Raw genomic sequence first — 18,133 nt, forward strand, 5'->3', positions numbered from 1 at the left:
ACAGCTTGTTGCCCCCACCCGGCACCCGCCCCTGGGCCAGGCCGGCGCTTCCCCGGGGCCGCGCCTGCAGCACCATGGAGAGAGGAGCGCGCTCGCCTCCCGCGGGCGGGCCGCGGGCAGCGGGCAGCGGGCAGGCAAGCGGGCCGCGGGCAGGCAGCATGAGGGGAGCGGGCAGGGAGCAAGCACTGAGAGGAGGCAGGGCAGCGGGCAGGGCGTGGGGATCTGGCAGGCAGGGGGAACAAGAGCGCGGTCTCTGGCCCCGGCCCGCCCTCAGCCTGCCTCCCTGCTCCGTGTAAACCCACCTGCGAGGAGTACATACAGAGCAGGGGCACTGGCCGCTGGGGGATTTAGCACTAAGTTTCCTGCTCATAGGCTCAGGAGAGGCCTGGCCTTGGCTGCCACGCAGATATCTGGCTGGCTTGCTGTTGACTGGCAGCAGAAAAATGGCTAGTGTGTTTTCGTTTCTGTCTAGGGAGGGAAACTCTCGTGTCGGTCCTTTCCAGCTCTAGGGTGAGCCCTCTGGGAAAGCTGCTAGTGAAGCATGTCTGGAATTGCCCTCCACAGCCAGGCTAACTCAAACGGTGTTCAACTAAGCCAGGCTTCTCTGGGTACAGGGGCTGCAATAGTAGTTGCCTTGTTTCAGCATCTTTCCACCTCTTAGCTGCATGACAGCAGCAGCTTCATGAAATGGCAGCTCTGAATTTGTCTGCTGATGTGACCCAGAATGCCTGGGCAGCGTCCTTTCTGTGTTGGCTACCATCAGGATAGCACTGCTTGCCTCACCTGGCTCCATGAAAACAGGCACTGGCAAGACTAAGAGGTGCCAGCAGAAGATCTGAGGCTCAAACAAGGAAAGGTTCAAGGAAGCACATTTCTTCTACTTTCTGGTACACCTCCCTGAATGCTCGGCATGGAAAAGCAGAGAGTGCAAAGGAGTCATGGAACAGCATCATAGGCCAAGCTTGCCAAATGCGGAACTAATTGTTGGAAGAAGGCTCGTAGCTGCCCTGACAGACTAGGCAAGTGTCACAGGAAAGGGATGTGAGCACAATTCAGCTTGCGAGTTACACTTCTGTATTTTCTGTGAACGAAACAGCTCTCTGTAGCATCACCAAAAGCAAAATACTTAAATAAAGTGTCTAAGCAGTGCTAGACAACTAAACGCTAGTTCTTGTCAAATCTGTATAAGTCTGGGTTTGTAAGAATTCAGGGTGATAAACACAAGAGGAATGAGAAGAGAGGTAACTACTGCCTGTGGAGCACTGAGGAGCTAGCAGGAGACAGGGTGATGGAAACTCTGCCGTAAAAAGCCAATATCTCTCTGGAGTCCATGACAGCTCTGACTCCAGTGGAGTCAGAAGCTTTAGTTCCAAGGCTCACCCTTTGAAGGGCCTTTGTGGGTCTTTCTTACTGATAAGGACTGAGAGGTTAATCAGAGTTTAGTGGTTTTGTTAAACAATATTGTCTCTCTGCTAGTTTTAATTTCTGGCATTTATTGACTGTGTGAGTTTATGGCTGTCTGTAATGATCCCTTGGTTTTGATCAAATAATTTCCATGAGTATATCTGGTGCACTGATAATCATAATCAAGTTAACTGAAGAGACAATGCTCCAGATAATATTTAGCTTGAAGCTTGCTGTATTTGTGTCAGATCTGATGAATGACTTTGTTGCATACTTCTCCCAAAGCAGTTGATTTAATAAAAGATATTGCTTCTTCCCACAAACATTGCCTTAAAGGACTGTAGCTACAACACTATTAGTATTCATGCTACAGTTAATACGTCGTACTCCTCCAGGATCTTTCATCTGAATGTTTTGGTCACTGCAGCGGATTGCGCTGTGGCTGTGTGTGACAGGACATGTACATTTGGCAACAGCCCAGCTAGCTTGGATACTGTTAGCAGTGTGGCCCTGCTAACCCAGGCTTCCAGAAACGTGAACCCCTCAAGACCTGTAGGTGAGCTGGGTTGCAGAAGCTGAGCTCTTACTACCTTGGCTATGCTCCTATCAGCACAACTAGTCCTCTAGCTGAAAGTCAGTTTGGATATGTACCTACATACTGCCAAGGACCACAGAGTAATCCTGCCCAAAGACAGACCTCTGGAGTCTGGTTTTTGTTTACTGTTTGTTTTAAACAGGAAAAAACCCCAAATCTTAAAACTTCATAGGGCTTATGTAGAAGCCTCTATCAAAACTTTAATGTTCAAATGCATATGCTTTGGCGTAGAAGTGGCTTGTGTTATTTACTGCGAATACTTTCTGTGGGGTAACCTGAAGACGGGTAGGTAGGAATGGAGTGAGGGGCTTGTGTTGCAAAGTTATCTTTGGCTGTAGGACAGATTGCAAATAGATTCCATAAAATCATAAACATGCAGAAGAAAAAGTTATATTGCCAGCCCACCCTGACGTCAGTATGCCCATAACGATGATATATTGAAGCTCTGAGGACAGAGATGGGAGTTCATGACTTCTTTAATCTGAGCGTTTTATTGTTTTACAATGTAGAATGGAGTGAGAGTGCAAAGCTCTTTCCATGTTGAACTCTTGTTTTCCTTGGATTACCAGGAGTTTATGTTTAGCGGGTTTTCCAAACAAAATACCTCACTCTTTCCCAGTAGTTTTTATGCTACATGTAACATTATCCTTCGCTGCTACGTGCACTGGCAGGTTAAAATTAGACTTCCTAAATGTCAGTACAGCAGCTTGCTACTCTCTTACTTTAACAAGAGCATGCTACTTTAATTTGTTGTGAATTTCTTGCCTATGTTACTCTAAACAGCAAATAATAAAAATCTTACTCAGGTGCTTAAGTATATATTTAAAGGATATACACATAATAATGCATATTTTGTTTATTCAAGTTTCAATCTGCCAGTGATCAAAATAATAGTAACAATATAAAGTGGCAAATGGGTTACAGCTGATTATTATGAAAGCGGCTTTTGTGCTACTAATAATAGCAATAACGGTAGTTTCTAGTTACTGAAGTAATTTACATTGCTTTAAATAAATCTGATCATATGTGCCTGAGAAATAGAGTTGTTTCTTTTCTTCAAATGTTGGCAGAAATAATGCATGAACAGTGATGCAAAATGCAAAGATATAATATTTGCTTTTAAAGCGTATGTGTGAGTTTCTATGCCTTTTAAGTCATTTTTTTATGAACAGCATTCTTTAAAAGAAGTAACACTGTTCTTATCCATTCAAATCCTTCATGTACGATTTGTGACGGTTTGGAGCAGGGCATGATAAAATGTGTACAAAAATGATGCTGAGTTTTATCTCAAAGTGCTCTCTTCGTGTAAGAGCTGATCTGTATGTCCCAGCATGCAGTCTGATGTGGCAGGGGCATGAGAGGCAAGAAAAGGTTTGGATCTGCGACATCCCCGCGTTTCCATGTATCCACGTGTGTGCAAGGTGTGTGTATGACCCTGTTTATGTAGTATGGTAACAACCATGCAACAGCACATTTTGTATCTTGTTCAGCCACCGGCTGTTTACATCTTATAATTGTCCTTCTTTCTGGTCTCACAAAAGCTTTGGAAGACTGGTTCTGCCTAGCCTGGATTTCTTTTCTGGTTCCCTAAAATACCTGTATCTTAATCCATTTTTTCCTACTCTAGCCGGACTCCATTTTGCTCGTGTGCTGCCCACATCTAGGAGAAAGCCGTCCTCCTGCCCTTGCCCTCGTGAGTGCTTATGCACAGTTTCACTGAAAACACTATCTTGCCTACTGTCTCAAGGCTTAACAACAAATAGAAAACAAACCTCTTCATTTACTACTTTGCACACAGAGCAAAACAGAAAACACATTGCATAGCAGACCTTTAGTCCCCATCTCTGAGAAAACCCGTTACTGATATAAGGCAAGAAGACCCCATTTGTTTTTATGCTCCGATATATGGCTTCCAAATCCAATATTTTACATTAAAATAGACATTCTGAAACAGCACACCTTTGATCTTTACAGTTAAAATATTAGCCTGTGATACAGCAAGTACATACATGCGCACTTAATTCCCAGCATGTGAATATTTGCATAGTATTCGTGGACGCACTTCTTTGCTACCTAATTTCCTTGGATACTAAAAAGAGTACTGATAGCTGTCACAGACCTTGTTATTCTTCCCTCCTCTCCCCATCCAGCAAGCAGCACACTTATTTTTGCACAGAAATTAGAGCTGAAAGACAGTTTAGTCCATCTCTCTGCTAACAGTGGCTTGCTACTGATAGCGTAGTTACTGGAACTTTGTCCAGTATACTTATCGCATATTACCAACCACAGGATAGAGCTTACTGTCTTTCTTGGAATACTTATCATCCCTACAAAGTTGTTTCTGATATTCTGCCTCCAATATCCTTTACTTATAGTCATCACAATGCTTTAATCATAATCCCTTGCGCAAGCCAAAAGAAACTTTTTCTCCTCAGGCTCACACCTTGCAATACAAATAGCTCTCCATATGTTCCACTTAAATTACACTTACTTACCTTCTACTTTGAAGATAGTAAGGTGAGGTCTGCAGTGAAAAGCACCCAGTGCATTGCCGGCACAGTTCATCCAAAGACCCTGGAAAACCCAGGTTGCAGTGATAACAGATGATGCTCGACTAGTGACTTTCCACTCATTCGATGCAGTAGCAGCAATAGCAGCTCCCAGTCCACAGAAACAAAATATGAAAGCTATAATCTGTATTCCTAGCATGTTTCTCTGTAACCTAGGGACTTAGTAATGCCACTGCGTGGAGAGAAAAGTACTTTAGTCATGTGAGTAAGCAAAAAGGCATAACATAAGCAAATTATACTTGAACAAGTTCAGTAACACTTGCTACAGAAAGTTAATGTGGCTGAAAGAAATTGTCATGCTTGAGTGATTTAAGAAAGGCCCTAGGCATTGCAAATGTTTAGAAAGAAAGACAAGGCACAACTTTGTGGGAGCTAATTATTAGTATTACTTACTAATGTCTAATTGTAAAAATTAATTAATTTTTTTTCATATTTTTTTCAATTAAGGTATTCCAGTTAATGCTTAATTTTTAGTTAATTGGAAACTTACAACCATTGCATCTAGCAAAATAAGTTCAGAGTCCAAACTGTACAGCGCTATTTAACAGATTACCATAACATTTTAGAAGGATCACACAACACTTGAAAAATAAATTTTTAAAAGGCTGTGAAATTAATTCAGCCATAACTAGCCACCACACAAGCAGCTCTAAAACAGTAGCATCTTGAAGGCAGCCTCTGTGGATATATTTGTAGAATAGCAAATCCAGAGCAACCGCACAAACAGCAAGGGGTCCCTGAGCAGTGATGCAGCTGCAGTAGTCAGCAGAATGAACCTTATGTAGCCCCCCTTCTTCTTTGGCCAGTGTAGAAAATTTACTGCTTCTTGTGGCTTGTCTGCTCTGCATGATGGACATAGCGCAGAAACATCTGTCCCAACGCCAACTGAGCTCCTGCAAACTCATGCCGTAAAAAATCCTCAAAGAATATCACTGATATTTTAATTAAATGTCATCTTTAAAGTAGTGGGCACTGACAGCACGATACTGAAACAGCTATTCTACTTCCAGTTCCTGAATATACTGTCATTACTGGTGTGGGGCCTACACACGGCTTTGCAGACGTGTGGCTTTCACTCTTTTAACATGCCAGCTTCCGGCTTTATTTATGCCTCTCCTCATTCTCTGGTCCTTTTTGGCCTCCTCTGTGAAGAAGGAGCATGTGTCTCTTCTCTTTGGTGTTACTGTATGGCATTTGGTGACATGAGATCACCCTGGATATTGAGCATACAGCATCACTTTTGACAAAGAGAGTAGTCTATGTTTTTTTCCCCTTTGGGTGCTTCTAGTGTTGCTTCTCCCTGTTACAGCTGGGATAAACACCACACTGAACTTTGGCATCGAAGTTTTTCTGTAGACTGTTCGGAGCTCAAGAAGGCGGAATCAAGGATGCTAAAACATCATTGACGTTCCATGTGAAGTGCAAGACTTCTACTGAGATTGTCTTGTTGGACTGTCACCTGATACTTCCACTTTAACCAGCCTTTGGCTCAGCGCTGAGAAGCAGGACCCAAAAGTACGATTATACAGACCAGAGAATTACACTACAAGAAGGAATTTCATTTTCAGAGTAATTAGTAGGCTCACATCCCACACACCAAGGGCAAATCAAAAGCTTTTTACTAACACAGCCAGCTTGAGGGGCATGGAAAGTGGTTTTGCTACAGAGCAATACTATAATATAGCAGGTTGTTTTAATGATAAGGGCAATATTACACGGACAGGAAGCAATTTTTCTGTGCTGTCAAATAATGCAGTAACATATTTTTCTTATGCCAAGGGTCAACCTTCATGTAATCCTTCAAATATCTTTTCAATACATTTGAAAGGGTATGGAGGAGAACATGGAAATGTGTCCATCTTTGAAGCAGATTCCTGAGGGCTAATATTATTTTTTTGTTCTACCTCTGCCATACAAAATGGGGGGGGGGGGGTGGGGTTTTTGTTTGTTTGTCAAAGGCTTTGTTAGTTCACAGAGGTTGTTGAGAAGAGATGTCATTAGGTTTTTTTTTTTTTTAAACCAGCCCAGTGACAGTGACGTTGGCTGAGTGCTCAGAGAAGCTCAAAGACACGTTTTACATACGATGCTAAATTCAGGCCTTGTTCTGGGCTTTCCCCAAGCGTTCTCCTCACCGATTCAGATTAAAAAAAAACACACCTGAGAAGCTGCTCATTTGGTCTGGAAAAGCAAAGGTGACTGGATGCAAACACCGGCCCACCTCTCCCTGCTCTGCTTTTTGCTATGCATAGCAGTGTGCCTTACCAACATGGCCTGTGAGGAGCTACCCAGGCTCAGCAGGGCGAGGTGACCTGGTTGCTTCTTAGTGACCTGGGCCAAAGGCAGCCATACCTCCTCAGGAAGACCTCGTTCTTTTAAACCGGTATCATGCTAGGAGGTGGCTTCACATATTTATTTCTAGATAAACTGCCATACAAACTCCTAAGCCATTTCCCCTTCTCACTCTCAGATGATCATACACAAAGGTCCCATCCAGTACACATTCACTCATGAGTGTCATGCTTGTGGGACACTGAAAGCCACTTGCTTTAGTGGAAAGTGCCTGTAGGCACCACTTGAACTGTAGACTACACTTTTAGGGCTTAAGAAGGACTTAGTGGTTTCTTGGCCTTTATCCTGATTCTTGACTAGTGCATGACTTTGTGGAATTCATGGTTACAAGCACGTCACCCTGCATTGTTTCTAGGCAGTTAGTGTGTGAGTGATGAATAAATTAAGCAGATACTTAAGTGATAAGAAAGAAGTAAGCAGTCCTGTTTACAACCCTCATTTCTTCTATAAACTGTCAGGAAGCAAGTTAATCAGTCATTTAAGAAGTTCAAGGCAAAGTTGAAAGTTAACCTGTTAATGGCGTTTTCCATTATATCAAAACTTCTTTTCTCTGTTACTGAACAGACAAAAGTTGGAAAACAGCTGGGAGCTTAAGGAGTGTTTAAATACAAAGTTGGAAAAGAGAAAACATTGCTGCAGGCCTTGGTTGAACCATTTCCCCACACCCCAGAAATACACTAGCTGATCATGTGATGTATCGCTGGCGCCGTTTAATTGAACAAGTAACATGTAATATTTCTATAACTACTCATATTCTCTTTTTAAATCAGCCCAATGCCAGTTTTTAAACACAGCTGACAACTTTGCAGCAGGGCAAGGATGTTTATACAGCTAAGCTGTAGCCTCCAATTTGCGATTGCTACTTCAGCCTACGTTAATTGTTGTAACCTATTAGCTGGAGGAGTTCCCACGGCTGGTATGATGGCTGATACAGATCTGACTGCTACCAATACATGTTTCTCTCATGAAGACATACACGCTTAGCTAAACTGAATTAGTTGTGGGGAAAGTTATGGCAAAATTAAAAAAAGAACAAAGTGCAAATCAATCCAGATGTTATCTTGATAAGCAAAAGGAGATCTCTGCAAAGGAGGTAGCTAAGGTAACATGGGGAGGGTGTCCCAGATAAGTAACTAGTAAAGCCAAAGATAGCCCTCTGCAGAGTGGGTGGACAATGCAGATTGATCCTCAGCACTGTGGAAGAAGTTATGAGAGGCCTAAATATCCACGGAGAAGTTGGACAAGCACTAGAACAAGAATTTACAGAGACGGAATAAGTGATTCAAGACTCCTGGAGAAGTGAAGAAGTAAAAGCATTGCGTAAAGTGGTGAAGAAATCAAAAAGCCTGGAGACATCACCACTCAATGCAGGCAAGGGCTAAGCTGTAAGGCAATATGGCTAAGCCAATAACACAAAGACAAAAACAGTTCCTGAGAACTGGCAACAAAGTATGAGATGATGCCGAAAGTAGGAAGGAAGGGTGCATTCAGCTGAGTGCCAGATCCTGCCAGATGCATGCACCCTAGAACCTCTGGGTAAACAGGGCAGCAGGGAAAAGCTAAAGAGGCACCACCTGGAGAGGAATTGCAAGGAGCAATGGATTGAGGGAGTAGACAATTTCAGTTTGCTATAGCAAAGTGGCAACATCAGGTTATAGTGGTATGACGAAGTTGTGGTTTGAGATGTTTGCTGCTCACCTTGTGACACACAAAGTGCTGGGTGACATAGGCAAAGAAGGCAATTTCAGTCTTATGCTTACTCCAAATTTGTTGCTTTTTATTGAGCACTGCAGTCACAATACAATAATATGATTGCAATATTAGTGTTTCATACTATAGTATAATCCTATTATTCATAGTACAGTTGTTATATTGCTGTAGAACAGAGAAACTTCAGATACTCATCACTAGGAGAATTGCTTTGAGAATATACAGATGCAGCAGGTAACCCAGTTCGGGATTTGCACTACCTTCACCTGTATATTCACATATGTATGTATTTAATATTTATATAGCTACAAGCTATGCTTTATTATATTTTAAGCATTTTATGTTGTTTAACAGGGTAAACTACTTACTCATGTACATTATTTACAGGAGCATTTTTTAAATATTTGCCTAAGAATGGGTGGGATTTTGAATAACTGGTTCAAACCAGTGTTTGGTGGGAGAATAAAAATACACTGGATTAACCTTGTTTTTTTTCATCCTGTTCCTTAACTGGACATTAAGGGTAAGTGATGGATTTGAAAATGTTAATTTTGGATGATCTAGCATTAGTCTCCTTAGTTTACGCTGTTGACACTGGACACTAGCAAATATACTTGGATTAAAGACATTTGCTGTTGTTAATTGTATTGTTATTGTTGGCACACTCTGCCTAGAATTGCAGTAAGTGGCAGAAAGATGAAATGGTTGCATCTACATAAAACTATAGGATGCAAAACACTAAAATGCCGTAAGGTTGAAAAGGCAGGACAAGTCATATGTTTGATCAGTGTTGAAAGCCAGGATGAAATTTAAGGTCATTGTGCTTTGCTGAGAACTTCTGAACAGACATTGATGAAGTGATGGGCTCAGTGAAGACATCACGTTCTTTATAGAGTGAACTCATCAAACCCAGCCACTATTAGAATTAGCTGGTGCTACAGTATACTGATAACATTACTGGAAGTAGTAGTATTAGACACAAACAAGCACCGGGGTGCCATGGACAGAAGAGTTCAGTGCTTTGAAAGACGGCAGATACAAAGTGAAATGATTGCAGTGCAGATGAAGAAGGAAGGAGGCTGGGAAACAGGGAAAGAGGGGAGTAACAGAAATACTGTGATGTAATTGAAAAAGAAAAACACCACGATGCTGAAAAAAAGCATTAGTCTGCAATCCAGGTGAACTCAACCTCAAGAAAACCCACATAAGGGCCCTGAGTGCATCCACCCCTCCTGGAGGTTTGGCTGCTGGGGCTCGGGGCCAGCTTACAAACAGTGCAGCAGAGGGCGGCCCCCTTCCCGCTGGAGGTGTGGGGAGAGGCTGCCAGCCATCACGGTGCGGCAGGGTAGTCATGGCCGGCGTCCCTCCCTACCCCATGGGATCTGCTTTTAAGCTGAGGCTCCAGAGCTTTGCCCTTGCCGGAGCTACAGAGCCCGCTGCCTGGCAGCCCAGCCTGCGCCGGGCCACGGGCCGCTGATCTGGAGCTGGACCCTGTCCCTGACCTGCTGACTTGACTTCCCAGCTTGACCTTGGACCTGCCTCATCGCCATGGACCTGCCTGGTGATCACTGGGCTGTGTCTGACCCTGGTCACTGTCACCATGGACTGCTGCTCCCTGGGCTGCCCCGTGCTCTGGGGAGGTGGGACTGGCCTTGGCCAGTGAGGCCCTGCCCTGCCCCGCCATGAGGACCCCCCTGCCTCCCCAGAGGCGGCTTGGGCCACCCTGAGCCCTGTGCTGAGCGCCATGGGGCCCAGCCCCCATTGACCCTCCCCGGCTGAGAGCCACTGGCCTGCCCTGAGGCTCACCATGGTGCCCACTCCCTACACAGCCCCAAGCCCTCTGCAACCTCTAGCTCGGCCATGAGTCCCAACCTCCTCAGTGGCACCTGAACCCTCCTGCACAGCCCTGATCCCCCCTGGGGCAACCCCAACTCCCCCCACGTCCCCAGGGCTCTTCAGGGATGGCTGGACCCCCGCACCCCCCTGCCTGCCCTTGACCCTGTAATGACTCCCCAGCAATATCAGCCCCAGCCCCCCGGCCGCTGGGGAGGGATCCCCCAGGGAGCTGCGCGAACCCCACAAATAGCCCCATGGAGACTCCAGATCCAGCCAGGGACCCAGCAGACAATGTGGAACCCCGCCATGCCCAGGGCGCCTCACGCCCAGCACCTCGGGCCGCAGGGCTGTGCGAGGTGTGAGGACTCCCCTTGGTGAGGAGGCGGCCATGGCCAGGGCTCACCCCCTCCCATGGGAGCTGCTTTGAAGCCGAGACTTTGGTGCTGGTTCCCCAGCAGAGCCATGGACCCTGCTGCGGTGCAGCTCAGCCTGCCTGGCCGTGGGTCCCCACTGATCCCGACCCAGACACCCATCCATGGGCCAACGTCCCAGCCTGGCCTCTGCCTGTCCCCATCCCCACGGAGGTGCCTGATGCCCGGGGCTGGGGCTGCCCCGGTGGCCCTGGCTACCCTACTCCTGGCTGGGGGGTGGGATGAGCCCTGGCTGCCGGATCCTGCCCCAACACCCCCCAGGGAGCCATGTCCTGAGCAGCCATTTATCCAAATGTCTAGGCATTAACGAGAAACCATGGCAGAACTGAGGAATCAGAAATCCTGTCCATGCATAGTTCACGTTATCTGATTGTGTTAGTAGATTTGAATTAGTATATAAAAGTACGTGCAAGTAACGCTTCCTGAGTACTATGGTGTGTTATTGAGCATGGACACAGAGAGAAAAAAGCTTAACATGAAGAATATACCTGAAATAATATTGTAAATGTTGAAGATAAGGTCCAACTGTGCTAAATTAATCAAAACTGCATAAAATATTTTGACATAAAGTAACAATATTATGAAAATTAATAATGAAAATGAGCTATTGAATGACTTTCCTAACACTGTGTTTTACAGATCAGAAAACATTTTTGTGCCTTCACAATATTTCACCTGATAATACACCTCTTTAAAATTGCAACACAAAATCAGATTGCAAAACTCTCTCCACATCCCTTTAGCCTATCTCACAAGGAGCGTGGCAAACACATCTCTTTGCCTCTACCAGCCTGCCATGGTACCAGCCCTCTAAGATGGTGTCACCTCGCATGGGATTTAGGCAAGAAGGAAAAAAGTGTTGTTGTCTTCCTGCACTGCTTCACTTCCCCACCTCCTTCGAGAGGGTGCCTCCACCGAGCCCACTTCCCATTCTGGCATGGTGGGGAAGCAACCCCTCCTCTCAATTATTCCATTTGTAGTGCATCTGCCAGTGTGCAGCTCTAATGACTTTTGCTATGCTGCTAATCATACTTTCCCCAAAGGCAGTAGAAACATATCTGCTTGCAAGCACAGATATGTACTCCTTTTGACTTAAGTAACTGAGATACTGGACGTGATACGCAAGTTCCTTCAAGCAATGCCAACTTCTCCTGCTCACATAAGCCCTTTAGTACCTCCTTGTCTATAGACAAAGGCTAGGTGATTTCCCCAAAGCTGATGCACAAAACACAGAACTGTGCCTACACATCCAGGCATCAATTCCTGTGACATGTTCGGATGATCCTGAAAGCAGAATGTGGTAGAGTTTAGCACTATTATGTCACTGAGAAATCATATTCAATAGGGACATTAACATATTTGTTGTCACCACTTGACATCTCAAATCCATGACATGCCAGACACATCTCTTCATCGTTTTAACCAAGGTCTAATACCAGGATTTGGGTAGGTTCTTCTTGCAAAACAGCCCAATATTGCTTCTGGGAGCAGCCATGTTTGTCTCAGACCATTTTCTCTAGAGCAGGAAAGGACTCTTAGGATTATATATTCTACTCTTCCTTCTTGAATCTTAGCAGTACTGCTTCCCCGATGGAAAACCCAAACCTAGTGTTTCACATAACACATACGAATTAGCTTTCAGGTCTGGCTGATCTCGAGTCCTCCCTTCAAAGGGAAGCCTATTATAATGCTCAAGAATTCCTTCACCTCTTCAGTTTTCAGGTAGTAATGCATCAGACCAAGCCATGATTAAGGGCAGCTGACGCTGCCCAGAGCCCAGGTTTGTAAACTGAAGAAAGCCAGTATTGTTCAGATAACCTTTCTGAATGTCTCAGCCCACTGAGCCAACACCACCAAGCTTGACAAGAGCAGTGAGGTGACTACACAGTGACCTTTCTCACACCTTCAAATGGACCAGGCGGAGAGCAGAAGTGAGGAGCTAGAGGTGTGGCATGGCTCTTTGTTTGCTGGTGTGTTCCTAGCTTTCTACCCAGCTGGATTTAGGCCCAGAAGCTACAGCTCTTTTCTTAAATCCAACCTTGCTGCTAATTAAAAACATACCCAGGCAGTCCATCACTCATGACTCACATACCTGACTGAGAACCGTTAACCACATTAATACCTTCCAAAGTTGTCAGGAGCTGGTAAAGCCTGATCACAGCCCTCCATGGGTTGAGCCCAGCTTCATCTGTCTTGTAAAAACCAGCAGATGAATGCAGTATTGAGAGTACTCAGGAAGCTGTTCAGTGGGACCTTGGCCCTACCCATCTCTCTGTTCATAGAAGGGCAAGCACTGAATAGGAGGGGAATTGCAACACTGCATCTTGCTCATCACTCACTAACTGCCTCGTATGGATTACTGGCTCTTCATATTGCAGTACCTTAAGGCAAGAATGAGCCCTTAAAATCTTTTCATCTTTCTGTATGTCACAACATGGATTAGATTTCAACAATTTCCCCTTTTCACTGAGGCTAGTCTGACTATATATATATACCAGATATATGTATATCTTTGGAGAAGTCATTCACTTCTGATTTAATGAAGATGTAGACAGGAATGTGTTACTGAGCAGTGTGCTCCAAGGGCAGTTTGTTCAATACCTTAAATGCGTCTTCATCATCCAGTGTCTCTTCTTTTATTTTATTAAACAGCCGTTTAATATTGACTACTCTGGGAATAGACCAGATGATCTTCTGAGGTCCCAGCCTGGGGTGTTCTATGAAATAATGTTATACTGGATTCAGTGTATAACTGACCCTCATTTACAGTTTTCATAAACTAAATACATTAAGCTCTTTCAGTCTCTTGCATCAAGTATTTTCGTGAACTTCCAGACACTTTCTGGGGCTTTTTTCTGCATCTTTTCCATTTTTTCAACATTCTTGTCAAATTATGGGCACCAAAATGGAAAGTTATAGCCTGGTATTGCCTGTTCCAGTGCCAAGTCTATTTTTATCCAGAATAATCTGATTAACTTTATTTTCCACAGTACTGCATTGAGAACTCATATTCAGTGATGACTTTTGAGCACTTTCTAAGAGCATTATTTTCCAGAACTAGAAACTGAGTAGTCTCCATGTGCTATTTTACAAATTACTCTGTTAAAAGGAAATCATATTTGATGCCACCTCTGTCAAAGAAAGGCTTGCTCATTTACTGTCCGAAGTGAAAGATAGCAATAACATTTTTAAAAATACAAAAAAAGGCTTAGTAAAAGTAATAGTCCTTGGAAATTAAGAAACAAGGCCATCTTAGACAAATAGCTCTTGCACATGAACAGTTGCTTTGGCAGAGTAAAACTAGTCCAGCTGGAGAACAAGTAGTTCAATGACTTTTCAACATTAAAACACATTCCTCCCAAAGATTTTAGGACAAGAAATAATGCAATTTATCCTTCAATTTCATGACAGAAGTGGTGATGTCTGAGGAAAAACTTTGCCATTTCCTACAGCAGCGTGGGGTCTGCAGGCTCAGAGACTAAAGGAATTTCATTAGCAGGATGATGGTATTTATACGTGATTATACATTTTGCTAATGTTTGTAATTTATTGTCATTATTTCATTTGGCTTGGGAAGGGAAGGGTGGGGGTACAAATGGGAAACAATACCACTGGGAAGTTTTTGCTGGAAGAGTTGAGAACTGATAGTTTTATTGTTCAGAGTCTGAGCTTTATCAGGAACGAACACTTTGTACTCCCATGTGGAGCTGACTTCTCAGGGGTCCAGGAGCAGAGTGCGAATGAGAAGAGCTATGCCTTCTCCCATCTGGTCCTTGGTCCTGGACTGAGGGAATTCTCCTTTTCCTCTTCCTCTCCCCACCTCCTCCCTCCTGAAACACAAGCTGATGGCAGGGCAAGAAACAGAACAGAGAGGTAAGGGGAAAGAAAAGGAGGGCAGAGAAGGAGAGAAAAGAGGAGAGGAGGACTCTGACAATCAGTCACAGTCACCGGCTAGTGTTGATCCATTCCTGAATATGGATGTGCATTGGTATGCTCAGTGGGACAATGTCTAAGGCTTAGCCCATAGTGGGAATAACAGCTTCTCTGTTATGTTCCAAAAGCCTATTGCCTGCATCTACTGTTCCTGGACATTCTGAACAAAACCTTGATCCTCACCCTGGGTGACTGAGCTGATTGGTGTGTCCTGGTCCACGCTGAAGAAGGTACATCTCGAAGCGTCTGTGGCTGTGGATACGTCTATGTTGCAGTAGGTGCACCTTGAAGAATTATTGGTTGTGCATGAGGTCATGCTTGGAGCACCTCAAAGTGTGTGGCCATGGAGAAGCCCTCAACAGTGCAGGTATATTGCTGGAGGAACTGGAATTATGGGTAAGGCCACACTGGAGCAGATTTATCTCTGGAGGTAGTGTGGCCTGTGGAGACGGCCATTTTGGAGCAGGTGCACCTCGAAGTGACTGCAACAGTGGATAAGTCTATGCTGCAGCAGATATACCCCTGGAGAGACTGTGGCTCATGGAAGGGACTGCAGTCTGTGGATAAGTCCAAGCTGGAGCAGGGGCAAGGGGAGGAGTTCATTGCAATGTTAAACCCTATGGTCCAGTACAAAGGGCCCAGGGGTGGAGATTGTAATGGAAGTACCTTTAAACTGTTGTAACCCATGATTTGAGTTGCATGTTATAGGAACTACTGTAGCAGGAACCACCTGAACGAATGGAGGACAAGCCTTACAACAAGCAGTGCCAGTGCAGCAGTGACCTGACCTGAGCTGGCTTTGGTGCCCAGTAACTCCATGCAACACCCCACCTCGTCTGTCCTGAGTGACCACCATAAGGGATGGAGCCCAAAGTCATGGACTAAATGAACTCAGCAGACATTTCACGGACATTTTGGAGGGAAGTCTATGGATTAAGGGGTGATAATCTGTATATTAAAGGATGGGAAGGGGGGTGGTGGTTAATGAGGTTATATTGGATAGCGTGGTACCTGAGCATGACGTAAATGGTATGGAATAAGGGGTGGATAATGTCCTGGTTTCAGCCAGGGTAGAGTTAATTTTCTTCATAGAAGCTAGCGTGAGGCTATGTTTTGGATTTGGGATGAGAAAATGTTGATAAGGTGCTGATGTTTTGAGTTGTTGCTAAGTACTCAAGGACAGTCCAGCTTCTCGTGCTGGCCTGCAGCGAGCAGGCTGGGGGTGCATGGGAAGCTGGGAGGGGACACAGCCGGGACAGCTGACCCAGGCTGGCCAAAGAGATATTCCATACCATATAACGTCATGCTCGGTATATAAAGCTGGGACGAAGAAGAAGGAAGTGATGGAGGGACGTTCGGAGTTATGGCATCTGTCTTCCCAAGAAACCATTACGCGTGACGGAGCCCTGCTTCCCTGGAGATGGCTGAACACTTGCCTGCCCGTGGGGAGTAGTGAGCAAATTCCTTGTTTTGCTTTGCTTGCGTGCGCGGCTTTTGCTTTACTTATTAAACTGTCTTTATCTCAAAGCATGAGTTTCTTCACTTTTACTCTGCCGATTCTCTCCCCCGTCCCACCGTGGGGGAATGAGTGAGCAGCTGCGTGGGGCTTAGCTGCCGGCTGGGGCTAAACCACGACATGGTGCTACAGTTTTGAGTCTGATGGAGCAGCATCATAAGGAAGAGCTTTGAAAACATTCATGTTGTCTGAGTCAACGTCACCTCCTTGTCTCAATCATCTTTCATCTTGCATGCATAAATTGTCTTTTTGTCATACTGAGTTCTTTACTTACAGGCAAGAGATAATTCAGTCTGTAAACTTTTTCATTTGTGAGGAAGGACTCTAAAAGAGAATATGTACAGATATAAGGCAAAATAAGACTGTTGACACAATTTTAGTGAGCATAGAACAAAAAACACTTTTTAATTTGGGCTAGCAACTACAATCTTTCTGAAAGTTCTGTAACTCCTTGGCACTGCCAAACGTGTTAGCTATCATTTGCTTTTTGGAATTGGCTAAATTCCAAATAGCAAATGGTTCTCAGAGATTTGGAAGGGACTAAGTGGAAACACCTTCTGCAGCAGGTATTTTACAGTTCTCTGATGGATGCCAAAGCCTCCATCATGTTACACATGCATTCCAAATGTTCCAGTGTTTCTCCCTGTGCCTTTTAACAGATTTGCAGTGGGCTCAGAAAGTAGAGGACTTTGGTTTAGACAACTGTAATCAGATGTCAGTACAATATCTTGTTTCCTATCAATAGCATGTGCTATTCAGCAGTGGTGAAAAACATACTCCTTGCAAAAAAAAAAATTATTGTTTGATATCCATTCTTTCCTGATATTCAGTATTGTTCCAATGCAATACAATTCATCATGTTAATTCTTAGAAGAAAATTAATTTCTTGACAGGTTCATACTTATTGTCTGACTCCTTGTTTAATACCTTTATTGGTGATCTGGATGAGGGGATCGAGTGCTCCCTCAGTAACTTTGCAGATGACACCCAGTTGGGCAGGAGTGTTCATCTGCTGGAGGGTAGGAGGGCTCTGCAGAGGGATCTGGACAGGCTGGATCGATGGGCAGAGGTCAACTGTATGAGGTTTAATAAGGCCAAGTACCGCGTCCTGCACTTGGGTCACAACAGCCCCATGCAATGCTACAGGCTTGGGGAGGAGTGGCTGGAGAGCTGCCTGGCGGAAAGGGACCTGGGGGTGCTGGTTGACAGCCAGCTGAACATGAGCCAGCAATGTGCCCAGGTGGCCAAGAAGGCCAACAGCATCCTGGCCTATATCACAAAGAGTGTGGCTAGCAGGAGTAAGGAAGTCATCGTGCCCCTGTACTCAGCACTGGTGAGGCCACACCTTGAATCCTGTGTTCAGTTTTGGGCCCCTCACTACAAGAAGGACACTGAGGTGCTGGAGCGTGTCCAAAGAAGGGCAACGAAGCTGGTGAAGGGTGTGGAGAACAAGTCTTATGAGGAGCAGCTGAGGGAACTGGGGTTGTTGAGTCTGGAGAAGAGGAGGCTGAGGGGAGACCTTATCGCTTTCTACAGCTTCCTGAAAGGGGGTTGTGGTGAGGTGGGTGTTGGTCTCCCAAGTAACTAGTGATAGGACAAGAGGAAATGGCCTCAAGTTGCGCCAGAAGAGGTTTAGACTGGATATTAGGAAAAATTTCTTTACTCGGAGAGTGGTCAGGCATTGGAACAGGCTGCCCAGGGAGGTGGTAGAGTCACCATCTCTGGAGGTGTTCAAAAAATGTGTAGACGTGGCACTTCGGGACATGGTTTAGTGGGCTTGGTGGTGTTG

The 18,133-nt window shown here is 44.8% G+C and overlaps 1 protein-coding gene across 1 annotated transcript in view; it reads right to left on the minus strand.

Annotated features, from left to right (window-relative positions):
* The window catches only part of CLDN10 (claudin 10), a gene marked incomplete at both ends in the record, with an annotated part of 60,495 nt that extends 55,853 nt beyond the window's left edge, over positions 1-4,642 (minus strand). Inside the window, one exon of the mRNA XM_082014188.1 lies at positions 4,495-4,642. Coding sequence (XP_081870314.1) covers positions 4,495-4,564 — 70 coding nt within the window. The remainder of the gene's footprint in view (positions 1-4,494) is intronic.
* Between the last annotated feature and the right edge of the window lie 13,491 nt (positions 4,643-18,133).

The sequence above is a fragment of the Phaethon aethereus genome, assembly GCF_964289735.1.
Source record: "Phaethon aethereus genome assembly, chromosome: 1".
Lineage (NCBI taxonomy): Eukaryota > Metazoa > Chordata > Aves > Phaethontiformes > Phaethontidae > Phaethon > Phaethon aethereus.